This window comes from Polistes dominula, unplaced genomic scaffold (genome assembly GCF_049000335.1).
Source record: "Polistes dominula isolate Pdom_NZ unplaced genomic scaffold, Pdom_raw_medaka contig_373, whole genome shotgun sequence".
NCBI lineage: Eukaryota > Metazoa > Arthropoda > Insecta > Hymenoptera > Vespidae > Polistes > Polistes dominula.
The window spans coordinates 3,405,640-3,427,656 of NW_028300899.1; the positions used below are offsets into that span (position 1 = coordinate 3,405,640).

The 22,017-nt window shown below is 27.6% G+C and overlaps 1 protein-coding gene across 1 annotated transcript in view; it reads left to right on the plus strand.

Moving 5' to 3' along the window:
• LOC107063699 (uncharacterized) overlaps window positions 1-21,968 on the plus strand; it is a 59,374-nt gene extending 37,406 nt beyond the window's left edge. Inside the window, exons 2-8 of the mRNA XM_089177687.1 lie at window positions 18,190-18,375; window positions 18,611-18,758; window positions 18,872-19,148; window positions 19,234-19,477; window positions 19,813-19,950; window positions 20,262-20,549; window positions 20,694-21,968. Coding sequence (XP_089033813.1) covers window positions 18,190-18,375; window positions 18,611-18,758; window positions 18,872-19,148; window positions 19,234-19,477; window positions 19,813-19,950; window positions 20,262-20,549; window positions 20,694-21,139 — 1,727 coding nt within the window. The 3' untranslated portion in view covers window positions 21,140-21,968. The remainder of the gene's footprint in view (window positions 1-18,189; window positions 18,376-18,610; window positions 18,759-18,871; window positions 19,149-19,233; window positions 19,478-19,812; window positions 19,951-20,261; window positions 20,550-20,693) is intronic.
• The last annotated feature ends 49 nt before the right edge of the window (window positions 21,969-22,017 follow it).

Sequence of the window (22,017 nt, forward strand, 5' to 3'; positions counted from 1 at the left end):
TTACGTGCACTTCACTTGGCTCTCGTCTATCCTATAAAATTGTATTCGTTACGACTCGAGTAACAAATACAACTTAAAGTAACTCGTATGTATGCAGTTATGCACGTGATTGCATCGAAGACTATAGATCCAGCTTTTACGTCGTTTATTCTCGACATCGATCTCTCTAATGCTTTTACATCGTATATTTGCTGATATAATACCTAAAAATGCATTTCGAAGAATTTTCTTCTCTTAGAAAAATACTTTTAATTAATAATAGTATTATATCAAATGATCGAATAAATTATCAGAAAATTTTACTACGTTAATTTACTATTAAAATCAAATCATATAATGTATTTTGCAAAAATGATTTACATCGTGTGTCTTATTAAAAAATATCTCCTATATTAAATTTAACATAGTAGAACAACCTATCCTAGTATATATGAAATTATTTGCTAAGAAATTAGATGATAATTTTAATTACATAAATAATTGAAATGATTAATTTCAAGAGATATTACTAAATACAAATTTAATTGAGAAGATATTTTATTAGAAATTACTTTATTAGAAAGATTAAATAATTATATATATTGGTGTTTCTAAAAAAAAAACTTTTAGGTAATAAATATTGAATGAAATCATGTTAGGATCCTTGATTAAATAGATTTACGAAACAATTACTTGGTTATTTTTTTTTTATCGTTTATAGTACTGCCAACTATAATAAACCAGACGGTTATTGTAATTTCCCTCAGGAAAAAAAAGAAAGGAACAAGAAACAGTTAATAATGTAGTCCTTTTTTTTATTTACGATACATCTACGTTTCCTCGATGGAATTAATATTTTTTTATTATCATAGATAGAATTATACTGTAACAAAATAGTCTTTAACGTTTATCGATGACAATTTCCCCGCGTTTCCTGAATTTCATTCGGACATTCGAGCGAGAACGATCGAATAAACCTATCATGTTTTCTCGTCGTGTCGTTATCGAATTCAACCGCGAGTATCATCTCTGGAACTATTCCAAGAACAATTCGTTGACATTTTTTTTTTTTTCAAATCTATGGACTGTAGCTAGCTGTGATCGTTAACAAAATTATTTATCATTTTTTCTCAAAATTGTTAACTCCTTCGAAAAGTTCGAAATAATCGTTAGAGATACATTTGATTTCATTATGAAATTATGTCATAATTTTTTTACAGATTATTTCACGAGTTGAAAAAAATGTAAATTATAATCTAAAAAAACGAATTATAAATTCAATGTACAGTACTGCTTGAAATTTATCGTTTGACTGTCTTATTGTCTTCTACGAAAGTTATTTAAATTTCTTTTATTTATACTTGTTTATATGACTTTCCAAAATCTATCTATATGTATAATAAAAATAATATTCGTAATAAATAGAATTTCATTTTTGGGAAAGTCATATAAACAACATTCAATGAAAGAACTTTCATAGAGAACAATGAATCAGTTTACTTGTTGGATTTCGAAGAGAACATTTCATCGAACTTATACTCCACGATTTTGAACTACAGTATACAATATCCTTTGATTAATTATTAATCATTTAAGGTATGTAGAACATTCTATTAACATTTTGAATTGTTTAAACTAAAATACATTTATTTTAACATTTTTGCTCTAGCTTTATTATATATTTTTATTATTTATTATTCATTATATAACTTACTTTAAAGGTACTATATAAAATATTAAAAATCTCTATTTATTTATATATATTTTCTAGACATTATTATTTACTTTAATTTTCATTTTTATTTTTTTATGTTGAAAGTTTATTACATGTCTCTTTTTAAAGTACGTGTCATAAATGGTAGGTGTCGTTCAATAACCGTCCAACTATATTTACTCACTTTATATATCTCGAGTACTATAGTATTTCTTTCCTTTCTTTTTTGTTGTACCATCAAGAATTCTTATATGAACGACATTGCAGAGAATACTTTTCACGAGAGGATACTTTCCGCGTCTTCTTAATTTCGTTTAAGTAACACACGCACGAGTTGTAAGGTACTTCTCATAATTGCGACGCTAATTGATTTCAGGATCCACCGCGAAAGTAATTACGTTTTAAAGTGAATCGTATTAACCAGACACGTACCGTGTAATTTCACGAAATCGCTAATGAAAAATATAATACAACAACAGCTTATATATAACTTGATATTTCTTAATGATCGTAACGAACTTCATTCGAAAATAAAAGAGATGATAATTAATTAATTAATTATATTGTGATAATTAAAAGTACATTATATCATTTTTTATATTTGTGATAATGATTAATTAATAATAATAATTGAGAACATTCATGCTTTGATCTTGAATTTTTTTAAATTGCATAAAGAAAGGAATATTAAATAAAATCATTTTCAAAAGGCGCATTATAAATTAATATAATACAATATGTGATAGATAATATAAATTAATATGAATAAATATTGTATAAAATCTAATTTTATATTAATTAAAATTCATATTAATTAATAACGAATATTATTTGCAAAGGCAATAAATGTAATGTATTTTTCAATATTATGAGGGTCACAGTTAGAAACTGAATAATTTAAAAATAAAATAAAATATTTTATATAGAAAAAAATTATTTAAATAATATATAACATAAATTAAAAATAAAAAAATCAAATGTATAACTATAAACTCGTTATAGTTTAATAAGTAATTTTGAACGATTTACGGTAGTTCTAAACTTAAAAGAAGCCGACAAGAAATAAGAAATAAAAAAAAGAAAAGAACAAATCGTAGAGGAAAGATTTGCTCAATCGGTTGTAATTTATGAGGAAGGGAAGCACAATGGAGTCAACGAATACTCGAACAAGTTGATGTTGTGTAGTACTTACCAGCTATCGTTTCCAATGATCCAACAACGATCCATGGATCTCGTACAGGTATGCCCATCTCCCGAGGGCAGGAAAGGAAAAAAAAACGATTTGTCAAGAATACGAACGTTAGCTTTGATCATTAGGGCACCATAATCGAGCACCTATGAAAACATTTTTCGTTTCCTCACATAGTACCTAATGAAGATTTATTTCTACCGACTGGATACTTTTTTCTTCTGTTTCTTATTTTTTTATTCTATCTTTCTCTTTTACGGATATCATACTTTTCGATATTGTGAAGGAATAAATCGATATATTTTGTAGGTCTTGTACTAATAAGAAATTGTTTTAATTAAATTGTTCAATATATATATTCTTAATTAAATAAATCCATAAAATAATAGAACAATTTTGTGACATGATATTTAATTTAATAATTAAAAATTAAAAATTTTTTATAAAAACTTAAATCAACAATATTAAATATATATTTTTTTTTAATAATAATAAATTAAAATATTAAGAATAATTTTATTTTGTTGATCTTGTATTAATATATATAAGAAATTGTTTTAATGAAATTATTAAATTATGTACATATTTAATTGAATAAATCTGTAAAATGTGATAGAACAATTATGATACGATATTTAATTAAATAATTTAAAACAGTATATATTTTTAATAACGATTTACAATAACAATATTAAATATATTTTTTTTTAATAATAATAAATTGAAATATTAAGATTAATTTTATTTTTATCATTTGTTCATATAATGAAAATATTATTTTATATACTTTAAAATCTTTATTGAAATTTGATAAAATGATACAATTTTTGTTGTTTCGACAATTTCTAACATTTTTACATTGTCAGTTAAAAAAAAAACTACTTGAAAGGAAAAAAAGAAGAAGAGGATACTTCGGACGGTCAATTATTCACTCAAAGTGGTATTTCTTCTTGCATATCCTTCGCATTTCCACCATGACTCTGGTAATTCTTGCATAGTTCGTACTATTTTCTCGTGTCTTTAAGTACATAACTTTAAGTGTGGAAAAAGTTTTCGTGTTTCGAATACCAAACGTCAAACACATTTATCTTGAATCATAAAACATCTAAAGGAGAAAGGTTTGCCATCATATTACACTCCTTTTTATTCCTTCTTAGTCCTTTTTTTCCTTTGTATTTTATTTTTCTTTATTGGTCCCTATAATGTTTTTTACTTGACAGAGAGAGGAAGAGAGAGAGAGAGAGAGAGAGAGAGAGAGAGAAGATAAATGGGTAAAAAAAAAATTTCAAAGTTGTTGGTGAAAGTCTTTTAACTTCGTGGATACTTTCGATTCAATTTCTATGAATTCATCGACGATAATTATGATGAATCATACAAAGTTGATATGATTTTGTTTTGATTTTTTTAGATTAGATTATTAACGAAAAATATTTCCTTAGATTTATCGTTTGTAATTATAATTAATCAATTTTTTTCTACTATAATAATATCTATTTATTTGTAATAATTAATTATGCGAATAAAACGTGAATAATTAACAAATTACTTTTGCACAATTATTTAATTTTTATATTTATATTTTTAATGAATATTTAAACGATAAGAAAAAATGCTTTAATATAAAACATAAAAAAACGATTAAATCGTATTCATAAAAATCTTATTGACGTATTTTTAATTTACATCAATTTTATCTAAAAGTCGACTTGTCTAGCATAATCAAAAATCGTAGAATATTTGCTTAAACCCTCCGGGCATTATAAACGATAATGCAATCATGTCTACAAGTTTGTTTTTCCATTGATCCTCTGGTTAATGTGTTCTACGTTAAAACAAACTAATCAAAATTTATGTAATACATTTTATTATTTAATCTTCGACAGGTATATTAATATAAACTAGAAAAAAATGAATTGAAATATTCTTAAATACGGACAATGTATTCGAATTATTTAATGACATTCATTAATCATGCAAATTAATTCATAAAAGTGATTTAAATCACAACTACAGTTATAAGAACTTTGAATGAATGAAAAAACTCATCTCAAGAATTTCTTCTTGTGATCATTCACAGTTACATTTCATAAATTTTATATATGTAGTAATTTTATTTTATTTTTTTATATCGATACGTTTGTACGCGTGCCTACGTACGTTTGATTTGATTTTATTTTAAACAATTTTAGATTTATATAAATATACAATTTAGATCAAAATAACGTTTTGATATCTTTTGTTTTCGTGCACGTTTCCACGTTTTATCGATCGCAGCTACGAATTATAACGTCGAATTACTTTATAGGTACAACACGAGTAAAGGGATCGTTGCCAAAAAATGTATTTCGATTTAGTATTTAACAAAAAGTACACGATATTTTATAACTTTGAAATCGTTAAAATCGATCGGCTCGTTTTATCAGAAAGTTTATTCGCGTTTCGTACAAATGTTTCTACATTTATTTTATTATTTTTCAATTCGATTTCGGGGAGAGAAAAAATAGTACAAAATAGGTTTCAAGATTATGGCAATTGTAAAAGTTCAATTATTTATTGAATCAGTAGATTTCATATATTTTTGATCAGGGTTTTAAATAAATGATAAGCATTTGTATTAAAATTGTAATATTTAATATAAATAAACAGTATTTGTGAAAAAATATTTTTAAATATCAAATGTAAATCTAATACAATTGTCACACAATTCTGATCATTTTATTTATTTTAACAATTTACTTAAAATACTGACCAATTATTATTTATAGAGAGAAAAAAGAAAAAGAAAAGTATTCCAATATATCGACCATTTATTTCACATAAATGGAAGCGATTTTTTACCCTCAATCTTTTTTTTTCAGTAAGTTTAAAAGAAAAAAGAAAGAAAAAAAAGTAAGATACGATATCTTCGATCCCAGAGAGGGTTCTAAGACGTGAATCCACTTCGTCATCGCAAGTATCAGGCAACGCCTTCTGTCAAAAGCAAAGCACGGTTGTTACCCCTCTAATACTAGGAGTGAGAGAAAAAAAAATTCGAATAAAAAGAGGGCCTAACCAAGCGAACATAAAGATATTTTCAGAAGATAAACTGTCAAGTGTATATTCTTTTAAGCTTTCTCAGTGTCAACGATCAAGGAACAACTTATCTCCCCTAAATCTTCCCCTTCACGTTGTTTTAGTTTAGTATTGTTTAGGAGTAATCAAGCGTATTTTACGATCAGTTACTCTCTTTGTTTTCAAAAAACAACAATCCATTGAGATTAACATTAATCATTTTTTAACAAAACTTCATGAATTTAATTTTGTTCACCTTTAACTAAACATGACAATTAGATTGTCGTGTAAAACTTTTTTCAGAAGATTATATGAAAAAATTTGAAGTGTTTATTGTATCAAGGATAGAAAATTTTATTCGGGTCTTTAATTTTATTCAAGAATTTTGTAATTTGCGCGTTAACGTTCATGAAATTACCGATAAAACATCTTTGCTTGTTCTTTCTTACCTTGTACAGATAAGAAATATAATAGAAAGGGATCTTCTTTATCGACGCCGATATTATTAATATAATTGATTTTGAAAAAAATAAAATATCTACTGTCGGTAAATTTAAATAATCTTTCTTTTTTTATTTACGATTAATATGATCAGTGATAACCGTCTGAATTATAATCTTTAAGATTGGGAACAAATCAAAATTCGTCTGAAACGAAAAGATTTTCTTTTTAAGAAAAGAAAGAAAAAAGAAAAGAAAATAAATAACATTTTTTGAAGACTAGTAATCTAAAGGAGAGTGACTCAGGTTCATCCTAAGTTACGAGCACTTTTTTTCTTTTCTTATTCAACGTGTCCTCAAGTACTACGATATTCATTTTCTGTTCATTTCGTGAATCAGCAAAGGGTTGAAACTTATTGCAAAATTTCTCAACGTTTTATTTTATCATTTTAATTATCATAAACATCAACTAAACTCATTAAATAATAACAAAAAAAAAAAATAAATAAGATCTTGTCAAAATTACATTAAAATCTTCTATGAAAAGATGTTAATTTAATAAAATATTAAAATTAAAAAAAAGGCTTTTTTAAACTTGCTAAAAGATGAATCTTTCTCGATCTTACAATTAAATTCATTTAAGTTTTCGAGACACAAAATTGTATTTATTTCAATTTGAAATATTCATATAAACATTTGATTTTTTGTTCTCGCGTCAAGAGAACTTCGTATCTTTCACTTTACTTTAGTCAAAATGAAACAAGAATGAGATTACGGTCTCGTGTCAGTCATTTACTATATTCGTGTTAGGAAAAAAAAAGTATCAGACGGATGAATTCACCTTTCGAGGTCGTAAAAAAAAAATATAGGACCTTGACACTGCTACTACTGAATATTAAAGAAGATAGTCACGTTTCTGTATCATTTTTCTTTTTCTTTTTTTTTTTATTTCATTAGCGAATCTCATTCTCGATAAATCAATGATTATTGAAAGGGTGAGAGAGGTGATATACACATCTTACGATCTGTATCTGATAATCGTAGAATGTTTGGTTCTCTCGGTAATATGAAGAAAGAATTTATCGAATAGGAAGAAATTGGTTTATAAGAAAAAGCAAAGACATCGAAATTCGATCGTTCATCAAATCAAACGATATCCTACAATATCTTATTTTCTTTAATATTTTCTCTTCCTTTTTTCGATCCTTGATTACACAATTGTCCTTCGTATTGTTTCGAAATATATTTCGTTGCAATAAATTTATTTTAGGAATCAAATTTAAAAAGATAGAACACAAATTTGTGATATTATTTGTATAACAATTAAATGAATATTTCAATATTGAAAAAATATTATATTTCATTTTTAATAACACGATTATTAATATATTATAAATAGAATAAAATACTATTGTATTATTTAATAAATACAATCATTAATATATTAACTCAAATACTATTTAAATATTTTCATTAACATTTAAATATTAAACTGTTTTTACTATTCTTCTACTTTTATGAGCTTTTGAGGTCAGATCCCCTTTACAATAGCTTAACAATCTAATCCTACAATCCATTTGCATTACAATTACTTTTAAACATTTTAATATTCATTTAATTGATTAAAAGTAATTAATAATTTCTTAAATTTTTCTAATGTTATATAATTATTAATATAAGTTATCGTAAAACGTGTGTAAGATTTATCGTATAAAAAATGTTGAGAGATCAGCAATGGGTCAAGGTAGGAATAATACAAATCAATCTTCTTCTTTCATTGAAGATTTTTTTTTCTCTTGTTTGACTCTTCAGTCAGTTAAAATTTACACCGGCTCGACAAAATTTGCGGATTAACCGAGCGAAAGAAACGAGATAGCTCGACCAGAATAGACGTCGCGACGTCGCCCACGACTTCGTGATCAATTTAGGAGGAGTTGGAAATGTTCAAGTGAAAAGAAAAGCGATCCTTATGAAAGAGGAAGGAAGAAGAAGAAATCAAAAAGAAAGAAATAGAGAGTGAAACGGAAAAATAAATACAAAACGAAAGGTACAAGATTTATAATACCTTTTCGATTCGACAGCTGCAACGTACTAAACTGGAAGATAAAAATAATTTCATTCCTTCTATCCTAACTTAACATCTTTTTCTCTTTCTTTTTCTTTTTCTTTCATTTTTATAGATTATACTCGCTCGCACAACGAGAAACGTAAAGCTTTTGGACTGATATTTATGCACTTGGGATTTGTCTTGATCCTCCTTCTAAGCTCTTCCTTGTTGTCAGACAATCTTTTCGTAAATGTAGTATCCTGTTTGAAGATATTATTATTGGGATATAAAGAAGAACGTTTATCGTGTGAAAAATCGTAATCTTTTATATATATATATATATCGAATTAATGCATCTTTTACATATAATATTTCAAAACGCGTCTCGTTTCGTCATTTGTAATATTTATTTATTGATTTATGCAACGATTTGATAGAATTTTATTTAAAAAAATTAGTATTATTATTTTTTTGTTATTACAAATTAATCAATCCTGCATTAGAGTACAATATTATTTTGAATTACTTTGTAAAAAATAAAATTTTGTAAAATTTATTCATATTCGCGTATAATATGTGTATTTTATTAATTTTGTTATATTTGTATGTTTGCGTAGACAAAAGTTTGATTAATTAATTCGATCGAAATTTATACGAAACTCATTGGATTTTTTTATAAGACGAATAGAATAATTTTAATTATTGTAATAATAATTGTATTTAGAAATATCTTTACAGAAATGTATAACATTTTAGTGAACATTTTACTGCGTGACTTTATTCGTCTAGGATTATCGATATATTATCTAAACGGAAATTCTGAGTAAAAGACATCTTATGTGGCACAAAATCGAGGAAAGTTTTGCCTGAAAGCGTGCGTTCGATATTTCATCGATTCTGTCACCACATTTGTAGGTATCTCTCGGTTCGATTCACCAAGTCATCTTTAAATTATTATACCTACCTGAAAATTGTCAACTTTTTTGGAGAGAAATTCCTGTTTCCCTTGTTCATTTTTTTGTTTTTTTTGCCCTTTTCTTTCATGAAATAGCTATCAAATTTGTCATACTTAAGCTTTTCCATTGTAATTACCAATTCGGTTCGAGTAATTTTGCGATCGTTGGTGCAAATTTACATAATTTTACAAAATACCCGCCGACAGGCAATTTAAATCGCTTATCGCCGAAAAATTTGCCAATTTTTTATTATCTTTCTTGTTTTTTCTTTTCGTTCACGATTGCCCGATTATCGCTTTGAACAAGAAAACCGGCACTTAATATCGATTATATTTCCCTACCCCGTTTCGAACGTAATTTTACAATTTTTTTTCTTTTCTTTTGAGTATTTTTTTTTTCTTTCTTTTAAAAGCCTTTCAGTAAAAATTCCATACTGAAAAGTTAGCGACACGTGTATTATAATTAAGAATAAAAAATCAATTTTATGTTCGAGTAATTAAAACGTTCGTCGTGTAAAGGGGATCTTGATTAGTTGCTATAATAAAAAAAAAAAGGGGATAATAAAATGTAATCTAAAATCCAAGTAGGTTATATGATTCATTGATCGAACTAAAGGGACGTTGAGGAATTGGAAGAAGGGTGGGAAAGGGTGCTGATCGTGCATTCCTAATTATTACAAAATATTAAATATAGTCGACCATCTACTAATCGTGTAAATTAACCCAAAATGATTTACAAATATTTCTAAAGTTTATTATATAATGTTTATCAACAAAAATATTTGTTATAAAAGTAATTTTTTGTAAACATTATTTTAAATAAAATTAAATCAAATTACATGCTCAATCGTTTTAATAAATTTTACCAAATAAATTTCTTTTAAAAATAATTCAAGAAAATAATCATCAAAAACTAAATTCCTATCGAAAGTAATTTCTTTTCTTATCCTTTTGTTTAATTACGTGTCTTTAACAAAAATAAAATTAACATGTATTAACAATGAGCGATAGAAATTGTTCTAAATGAAAAAAAAAGAATTAAAATAAAATATTTATCTTTAATTACGATAAATTATAATGAGAATAAACGAGGTGAAAAAAAAAACACGAAGTTAAATTTGTTTAGGTGAAAATAAATAAAATTGTTAAAAAAAAAAAAAAAGAGAAAAAGAGAAGAAAAGAAGGAATTATAGAAGTTTATTTAGGTTTGGGGTTTTTTGTATTATTTTTTTGTTATCAGGATACCATAATTACAGGAAGGATTGACCGTGAAAACACGTGGCGAGGTCAGAGAACGATCGGGATTGGCTCATCGGCTTCCCCTACGCAAGCTCAAACTCCTTCAGCGCGCGTCTCTTCTTTTCTCCGATCCATCTCGATGAAATCCAGTCGACGTTCGGCAACGGGTCTCTCTTCTTGCCTTTCGTGAACCCTTTTTGATCGTACTCGTAGTTTAAAAAAAAAAAAAAAAATAGTCAAAACTTTTCAAACAAATCTTAATCGCGAATAATCTTAAACGCGACCTTGTGTTATTTTCTTGTCTAGTTTTCTTTTCTATTTTTCTTTTTACTTTGATACCAAGTGCGATCTTTCAAAAAGTTTTTTTTTTTTTTTCATTTTTTGGTTCACGTTTAATCTTCTCCTCTTCCTCGAGATCATTATATTATCATTGTATTTTATATAGAAATATTTTGTTGAAATATATATATATTATGATATATTTTTTAAGGGTTTAGGTAAACGAATATAAAAAAATCTATTTATAGATTTTAATTAAATGTTTAAGTGATCTTAGGATAGAACAAGTCAATGAATTTGTCTCGTTTACGACTAATTTTATATAATTTTATTTTTTATATAAATATAATCAGTTATAAGATTTTATTAATTATTTCTAATACATTTAAAATATTGAACAATTGATCAAATTTGTTAAAAGATCGACAAATCATTTAAGTAATGTTTTCTGATATGAAACGTATTTTATCTCATTGGAGGATCTATAAATCAATTTAGAAATATTATCGATGATAGTACGAGTCAATTATTTTTAAATATTCTTAAAATATTAAACAACGAATCAAATTTATCAAAAGATCTATAAATCATTTGATTAATATTTTCTACGATAAAACGAGTCAATAACAAAATCACTTGAGAATCTCGAATCGATTGAAAATTATTCCCCAAAATATTAGAATGTCTTAATGTCGATTTAACAATAAAAAGAAAAAAAAAAAAGCAGAAAAAAAAATAATAAATAGTCCAATAAAGATGGTTGACATAATATCACGAGACTTGAGATGATCGCATAAAATGTTTCCCAGTCACGGATCGTTTTCTTCGCAATATTTCGTTGGTTGAGAAAATCAAATGCATGGACAAGGGGGTTGTAGTTTGAAAGGAGAAAACATCTTTTCATTTTCTTTTTTTTCATTCATCTCCTAACTTTCTTTCTTTCTTCCTTCCTTCCTTCCTTCCTTCCTTCCTTCTTTTCATTCTTTCTTTCTTTCATTCCTTACTTTTTTTAACGCGCGCAGATCTAAGTATGTCTCATCCCTTTCCTGATCCTCCATTTCCTTTCTCATTCTATTGTTTGCCTTGCTTTTATCATAATGCATAACCATCCGAGCGAACGAAAACGAGAAACTTGCCGCAAAAAACACTATCTCAAGCTATCATAGACTGTAATAACATTTACGTTATTTCCTGAAGACAGAAATAATAAATGAACTTACATTTACTTATATTGTTAGTAGTAGTAGTAGTAGTAATAGCATAAAATTTCCTTATTTCATTTTTATTGAAAATAATATTTTCGATATAGAAATAACAAATTATTTTATTTTATATTATAAAATTCTATTTCTCTAATATGTTTTTCGATAATAAATAATTTCATAATAAATTAATAAGATACAACTTTTTTTCTAGTACAATTTTATCAATTTCGAATACAAACGAAATTGATATTATAGAAAACAAAAATTATGATTAAATATTATTATATCAAAATAATATAATATTTGTTATAACAATTAATTTATGAGATATCGAGAGAATAAAAATCGTGAAAAGGGAAAATAAATGTTACTAATATGTCCTAAATAAATAAATTTCTTTTATAGATAAAAACTATATCGCGATCACGGGAATGACATAGTGTTTACCAGAAATAAAATATCGTTGGACAAGAGTAATAGTACTGATGTAAAATTAGAATATCGTAATAAAAGATCTCGAGGAGGAGATCGAGGTGAAAAAAATAGAAAAAAGAAACTTAAAAAAATTGAAAAGAAAAAGATCGATCGAGTTGAAACGATGTGTCACGAGAAAGAGGATTGTTGTATGTGATGAAGGCTCGTGAACGTGTTAGAAGGGATGTTGTCGTGCAAAGTCCCGCTTTTGAGGACAGCGGGCTTGCAACTTCCGGTGAACTTGGTGAACAATCTTTTTCAGGAGAGTGCGAGGGTGTTGCGTGTTTGCCAGCTCGCGAAGGAGTCAAAGGGATCGACGGTGATCCTAATCGAGATCCCAGGTCCGATTTAATAGTTGATCCTTATCATTTAATTCCAAACTTGTATCCATTCGCAATAATAGAAATTGAACTCAACCAAAACTAATTCAATTTAAATGAAATATTAATAATAATATATATATATATATATAAAATAATTAAATTTATAATGAATCAATAAGAATTTATTTGTAATAATATATATTTTTTAATCTTTTATCAAAATAATGTTAATCTTTAAGAGTTAAATCTCTCTTGTAAAAAAAAACATTTAAAATAATTAAAATACACAAATATTATATTATTTAATTATATATTAATATCATTTTTGTAAATATATGTTAAATTTCTTTTCCTCAAAAAAATAAACAAAAATTTAATTAACACATTGAATATAACAAGCACATAACGTATTTGCATAAATTAAAAAAAAAAAAACACGTTAGGTTTCTTATTAAAATGTTATTTTTCTCGATGTAATTTTAATAAAATAAGTATGCTAAATACTATTATTTTATTTGCATTACTTATCGAATAAAAAAGAAGAAAAAAGAATCATTGTATAATGAGCATCGACGAATGTAATAATACGTCAAAAGTGCCGACAAAAATCTCGTTAGAATTCATAAGAGGTCCACGAAACGTGTCGGTCGAGTTTCGAAAGAATTATGTTAATCGCCTAGCACGAGGTTTTGTCCGTAATACGCGTCGTATATTCGCTCTCGTTACGAAGAAAAGAAAGTCACATCGTTATAATAACGAAGGAGTCACGTGTAAACGAAAATTTGCAATGTTTCGTGTTCGTCTTGCGTAAAAATCTTCTTCTTTTTTTTTTGGTTTTTTTCATCTACTTTTACAAAAGAGAGACAAATTTTTCTTAGAACGTGTAAAAATATATACGTACATATATATATTATAAATATATCGCCAGGTATACTATAAAACAACATTACTATCCCGAAAGTGGTTGGGGTTGGGTCATCGTTGTTACCGGTGTAATGGTGCAGATTCTTGCTACTGGAATTCATGGTGCTGTTGGTGCCTGGTTGATTCTTGATGGAACAAAACGATTTCGGCAACCCTTACTTAATGTAGGTATGTTATCCTTGAAAGATCTCATGCATACAAACTTTACCAAATATTTCCTCAACTCATACAAATATTCTTAAAGTCAAAACTATAAATTTGCTAAACTTTTCTTTACGATGTTTCTATCGGTCATACAATTAATAATTCGTATACATTCATCCATTTCTCATTTTATTTCATTGATATTTTAATATATTTACTATATATATATATATATATATATCAATAAAGTTAATACGTAATTAATATCAAGCCTATAAGTAGACAATAATTTATATTTTATTAAATAATTTTAGTTTTAGAATCATTGTGTATATAACATAAGTAATAAATTTTAATATGCCCCTGCAATTATATTTCTTTTGTTACATGCATTCACACTTTGCCTATCGTAGAAGGTATACAAATCTTATTAATAATATGATAATTTATGCTCCGTCGATTATTATGATAATAATTGTCATCTATTAGTAGAATTTTAAGTGCCCCTACGATAGGCAATGTATGTATATATGCATATGATATGAAGCAATATTATTATAAAGGATTAACAAAATATATTAAACAATAAATCGAATTATTCACTTGACATCTCACAAAATAATGAATAAATATAAAAATTAAATTGAAGAAAAAAATAAAAATAAATAACTTTTAAACAAATGCATTATTACAAAGAGACCCCAAATTAGACTTTGTCTTAAAGTAAAATATCAAAACTTTCTTACGAAGGTTAAGTTCACAGTTGAAGAAAGTGACGGTAAAAGTCATTGTCCTAACAAGATTAAACTATTCTCATTCCCTCTCTCTCTCTCTCTCTCTCTCTCTCTCTCTCTCTCTCTCTCTTTCTCCTTAACTCTTTCATGAATACACTTGCCAAATAGAATCCTTATAAACCCTTTGGAAACTTGGTGTGCATCCTGTTACTCCTAGTTGGCACAAGAAACATTCTTAGAGGATCGGTTCGTTGACCTTCACGTGAAAATTTTCAACTACTCTCCCTCTCATTCGACTAATTGTAAGCTCTAAGTCAACCAAATTTATGTGTATATTCTTTTTTCTTCTTTCTTTCTTTCCTTATAAAAAAAAAAAAAAGAGAAAGAGAGAGAGAGAAAAAAATGAGATGAAACTATTCAAAAATACAAGGATCTCAATTTGTGAACCAATGAACAAATAGGAAAAGAAGAGGAAGTAAAAAGAGGGTATTTTATTTTGAACGTTTTCCTACGAATTCATTAAACCTAATTCATTGTTCTTCTTCTTCTTCTTATACTCTCAGTAACATTTTCCTTCTACATTTTTTCCTCAATCCATTCCCACCCCCTTAACCTAGTAGACAAACTATTTCATACTTTACGCGTTATATCTCTGGACAGAATCGTAATATCAACCATTCAGTTTTTGTTTTTTTCATTTTTTTTTATTATTTTTTTTTTATTTTCTATTCCTCATGCCTCTCTATCGAGAGGGGTTAGTAATAAAAAGAGGTGGGTAAAAGAAATGCAAATGATTCGTGATAAAAGTACGATAGAATAAAGTAGAACATATTCTCGATATGATATCTTCATGGATTCGACATGTTTTTCGGATTCTATTTCCGTCTATCTCTATTATCTATCTTTTATTATTCTTTTATTTTTTATTCTTTTTATGTGTATATGAATTTTTGTTTCGTTTTTTCTTTTCTTTTCAATTTTGTACAAATTATATTATCATAATTTTTCGTAGATAAAAAATATGGGATTATTCATAACCATATTTATTTGACTTTATATTTGAATCTAATAAGATAGTGCTGTATAGTTTCACAGTATTTTACATTTTTAAATAAAATATTTTTAACGTTTCGACCAAAAGACAGTTTTTAATGAACGACCGATCATTTCGGTCAGTTCATTAAAAAATGTAATTCATTTTCACTTGACCTGTATTCTATACTTATTAGATTAAAGTTTTCAAATTCAAATTTCAAACTATTATCGAAAACGCATAAATAACAATACATGTAAATGACGTATTTAAAATTTTTATTTTGCACTCATATTATTTGTTAATGTGTTAAACCTAGTGGTGACAGAATAATTACATTTACAAGAAAAAATAATTCGAAAATTGTAATACTGCAAAATAAATGAATATAAGTATACCATTATTCATATACTGATATTATTTATATACTACAGATCACATACGTGATCGATATTCACAAGTATTATTTAAGATACATAAAAATCATAAATCGCAATACGTTGGCTCTCGATATCAAAATATTTTCTCTCAATGACCCTTGCCATAACTTCTCGAAGAAAAGAGAAAATCAAAGAGAACTGTCCAAGGTTATGTCACTAATGTTAAATAAAGTACATTGGATCGAAGAAGAAACATTAATTTTTAACGTTGATCTTCCGTAATGAAAAAAAAAAGAACAAAAAAGATGAAGAAGATTTTTTTTTTTATTATATCCTTCGTATTACTACTTTGTCTTCGTACTGCGTTGATTATCTTCGGTATTATTAATAAAAGGACTTACCAACCATGAATTTGATCGATGAGCGAGAGACCTCATCATATTGGGCGCTTCGAAACGAAAGAGAAAAATTTATTATACCACTTCTCAAATAATCGTCTTATAGTTTCCTTATAATTATATAGGTTTGAACCATAGGTATTACAGGTATTATTAAAAATCGATCATTCTTTTTCAAATATCTTAAGACTCGTTTTATTTTAAATTTGAAATTACGAGCTTTGAAAATTATCGATTGATTATTCTGTATTCAACCTTTAATTCTGTAACTTTTAAATACGAAAAAATCCTCTCTTTTTTTTTTCTTTTTTTCCATTGATAAAACGAGAAACGACTTTACAAATAATCTAATAAAAATTCTAAAATTGTATTTCACGATCTATTCCTATTTAAATCGATTCTGTTTCTTACATTAGAACAACTTGACACGTTCGATTTTTACGATCGTTTTGAGATAAAAAAAAAATTCTATTCTAATTTTGAAAAAAGTAAGAAAAGAAAACGTGAATCAAAGGAACTACCTAATTTTACCATTAAGAACACGAACGCGTAGGCGGATGGATTAGAAATAAAAATAAGAGAAAAAGAATGAGAATGAGAAAGACAGAGAGAGATAATACAATAATCGTTAGATACACCGGCCTCTTAAACTGATACGATATAGTAAATGGAAAAAGTCGAAGCAAGTTGCCAGGAAGTTGTCATAAAGATCGAACTTATTTCCAATTTCGTGTGTCTACATACGAATACGTTGTTGAAACACGTGCTTGTATTGTGTATGGCTGACATTTTTACTGGCATCGTATATTCTACACGTTTTTTTCATACACACATTTGAATTTTTCATTCACGAGCAACATAGATCATTGATCTACTCGATCGTATCTTACGACGTTTTTTCTAAATTTGCATTTAGGTTTTCTTTTCTTTTCTAACTGATTGTCAGAGACAAGTACAAGTTAGTATGTGTATGGGTGTGTGTGTGTGTGTGCATTGTGTATTTTTTGTTTGTTTTTCATATAAATTTATATATATGTAGATCGAGGTTGAATCAATTTTGGACTCCCACGTCTAGCTAAATCTTCAAATATTTTTGAATATATATATATATATATGTATTCTCTGATAAATAGATCGATCCAAAGTATATATGTAATATCATGGCGGAGAATATTGAAGTAGCTCAGAGTTGAACACCCGAAAGAAATAGCTTTCGATGTGTTTGACATCGAGAACGTCGAACTTTGTTGAAAAACATACTCGAAAACATCTGTAATTCATCGATTTTTCTAAACTTTCCTATACGGACAAATTTTATATTTCTATTATTTTTATCGTACATTAATATTATAAATTATTTGTTCAAAAATATATATAATCTATCGCAACAATTTAAATTTGAAAAATTATCAAATTTTTCATTGTTTTTTTTTTCATTTTATTAGCTAATAAAATATGATTTAAAATTATATTTAATAATGATCAATTAAAGTAACATTTTCTAGGAATGAAATTTGCAAATCTTGGATTTCTTAAATGTTTTTTGGAAAAAAAACTTTATATAAATTTGTAAATGTTATTTCACGTATTATTAAAAATGATTTGTCATGTTTAACAATGAACGAATTTTTAAAGACACGTACAAACGAAATTGAATTTTTATTTTTTTTTTTTTTTTCAGGATGGCTCGGTGCAATGTCCACTGGCGTAGCCTTGTTGGTGTCACCCGTAACGATAGCCTTTTGTAGAAGAAAAAGTACCAGAGTTACGGCCGTTTTGGGTGGCCTCGTTACAGCACTAGGATGCCTCTTCACGTCCTTCGCCTCGCAATTTCATCAATTGTTCTTCAGCTACGGTACCATGGTGGGTGAGTGAGTAAAAGAATTGTATCCTAAACTAGCACAGAAAAAAACAAAAACCAAAAAAATTACAAGAAACTCCTCCTAATTTAATTTTTCAACTAGTCTAATCAAACAAATGATACGTTTCAATAATTACAATATTTAAAACATACAATTAAAATAAATTCAACTTTCATTTAAAAAACAATGATTCACAACATTTGTTAAAACCTACTTTTTCTTTTTTCTTTTTTTTAACAGGCATAGGTGTGAGTATGACAAGAGATTGCAGTACACTAATGGTAGCACAATATTTCAAACGAAGAAGAGAACTAGTTGAAATCTTCATCGTTTCTGGAAGTGGTTTGGGTATAGCAGTAATGTCAGCCTTTATAAAAGGCACCATTAGGTGAATTGCTTTTCTTCTTTCTAATACACTTATCTAAATAATAAGAAGATCAGATTATATGAAAAGTTAGATAGCTAGATAGATAGATAGATAAATGTTCATAATTGTTACAGCAAAATAGGTTGGCGACTGGGTCTTCAAGCTGTGACAGGTGTTGTCTTCCTTACGTTCATTTTAGGAACATTTTATCGCAGTGCCTCGCTTTATCATCCTCAACGTCGAGCAATATTACATTTGAAGAATCAAAAGAGAAAAATTAAGGATAAAAACAAAACCGACGACAGGCCACCGTTCTTTGATTTTAGCACTCTCAAAAGTAAAACCGTGAGAATATTATTGGTCTCAACAGGAATATCAGCTTTCGGGATTAACACGCCGATATTTTATCTGGTTAACATTTATTTTTATAGTTATTGCAAATTTTTCTGGTTAAACAAGGTAATAATAATTGGTTCTTATTTCTTAATGTATGTAGGCTCATCAAGCGGAAGAGGAAGGACTCGGTGACACCGTTGTATTACTCCAAGCTTATCTCGGATTGGCTTGGACCCTTGGCTGCGTTGCCTTTGGTCTTTTGGTCGTTCATCGAAATGTCGAGTGCAGAATTGCAAGGCAATACCTTACACAAGCCGCTGTATTCGTATGCGGGCTTTGCATTCTTGCTCTGACCGCTGTTCAAGGAAATTATCACGGATACGTTATGTTCACATGGATTTACGGTAAAATTCTGGAATTCTTATCGTCTTCGTTAGAATCTTTAAAAAAATATCGTATAACGGAATTATTATATTTTGCGAATACGTTCAATCGTAAAAAACCCAAAAAAGAATTCATCTTCCGTAACCCTTTTTTTTATTTGTCAAGTGGAACACTTCACTCGGAATGAGCAGTTTTTACAGATCAATGAATAAAATTCGTTATTATCGTTGATAATCCTACCATCCCTTCCTCCCTACCGTTCTCTTCTTACCATCCTTCTTTACATCTGGTAACCGTAATAGGGACCACTTGGAATCCATTTACGAGCAATAAAATGGTAATCTTCTTCTTTCAGGCATCTTTTGTGGTGGCTATCATTACAGTCTTAAGATGTATACGTATGAGAGGGTGAGAGCCAGAAATTTTGCCAAAACTTGGGGATTCGTTCAATGTTCTCAGGCTATACCCATTGCCATTGGTGTGCCAATTTCTGGTAATAATCAAAATTAGCTGAAATCTACAATTTCCTTGACAAAGATATTTATTATTATTACACAAATTTAGATACAAAATTGCTTGTCTCATCAAAACAATTCGTACCAATATATATTGATAAATATTCATAAATTCAAGAAATATTTTTAAATATGATATAGAAACTTTCCTAATAAGCCATTGCGTTTGCTATTAAATTTCCCGGTTATTATTTGAAATTTTGTGTTAATAAATTAGCAAAAACTTTTTGAACGACAGCAATACATTTTAATAAAATAATTGTAATCCTTTTTTGTTTGTTTTTTTTAGGATACATAAATGTTGGTTGTGGTGGTAAAGCAGGTTATTACTTTAGTTCGACTTGCGTTTTAGTCGGTAGTTTCACTTTATTCTTCATAGATCTTCATAGACGAAATTTGTCAAAACACAAACATACCAGAGCAAATGGTAGCAAACATTTATGCGTTCTTGGTAATTGTCCTCAACAACGAAGACCATCGTTCAGTCATGAACAAGAAAATGACGGTACCCACGTGGCAGCTGCTGGTGCTGCAGCTGCTGCTCTTGTCATAGGAGCTGAACTTGGACCGACACCCGGTAAACATGTTAATCAAATTAATACAAAATTAACGTAATAGAAAAACATTTGAATTTATTAACAAATTATTTTTTATTAATTAATTATTATTAATTAATGCAACAAATGATTAATAAATTAAATTTAAATTATGAATTTATTAGGTGACATGATTGACGCTATGGGAACAGAAAAACCAGAACTAACGTGTATTTCTGAAGAAGGTATAGCCGATATGGATTTGCCGGATAATCTTCTTGAAGATTTAGATTACATCGGTGACTGCATAACCTCGTGCAACAAGGTTGAAAACTACCTCATGCTTTCTGAATTTGAGAACAATCTTATAGCAGAAATGCCGATTATTATGGGCCGGCGAGGTCGCAGATGGTCCTTGGCACGATCGAAGGCTGGTCAAACAACAACAACTGCAACAGCAGTTTGTAGTGGCCAACAAGGAACGAGTAGTAGTAGTACTAATGCAGTGGCTGGTAACAACTCACCAATTCAGGAAGAAGATACGAACGATACGAACAAGTGGCACCTTGGAAGTCAGCCTACCAACGCTAATAGTCGAACGATTACGGTCATTGACGAAGCCAGTACGTAATTTCGACCATTGAAGGATTTCTTGCGAAACGAAAAAAGAGAACAAAGAAAATAAAACAAAATAAAATAAAATAAAAAGGAAGAAGAAGAGAAAAGGAAGAGGAACTGAAAAAAAAGCATTATACCTTTAAAGGGAAAAGAAAATTTAGTTATAATGGCACGAAAAAACGTATCTTTTGTATAAGACAATTTCCATTCGTAAATAATAATAATAATAATAATAATAATAATAATAATAATAATAAAATTTTGTTAAACTATAACATTTGAAACGATCCGACTGTGACACTGCCTATTTTGATAACTACACGATAATTTGATAATGGCTTCTTTTTCTTGGTATCTTTGTTTCGTTTTTTTTTTTAGAACACTTTTACGTTCTTTAAATTTAATGTTAAGAAAAAATATAAAAAGAAAAAAATAAATTTAATAAAGTGCTCGTCAAAAAATATCGATTCTCTACGATGGGAGATTAGCACCGTAATTTAAAAAAGGACAATAATGTTGAGATTATCGACGAGAGGAACCACGAAAACACGCTCCGTCCATCATGGATTCAAAAAAAAAATGAAAGAAAATAAAAAAAAATAAAGAAAAATAACACGACTACTATCGACGTATATTAAAAATATGTAATTTCAGTTTTTGGAAATGATTGAAGGAAGAATTTTTGAAAACTGATATTTATTAAAATAGAAAATAGCGCTTTTTAATACGTAGGCACGCTAGCTAAAGATTTTCAAACTAGTCTACGCGATCGAATGATCTACGCGATTATAATATTACTAAAATATAAATAAAAATATAATAATATTGATAATAATGTGTTATCTGTAATAAAACGTGATTATATTAATATTGGATCATTCTAATAATAAT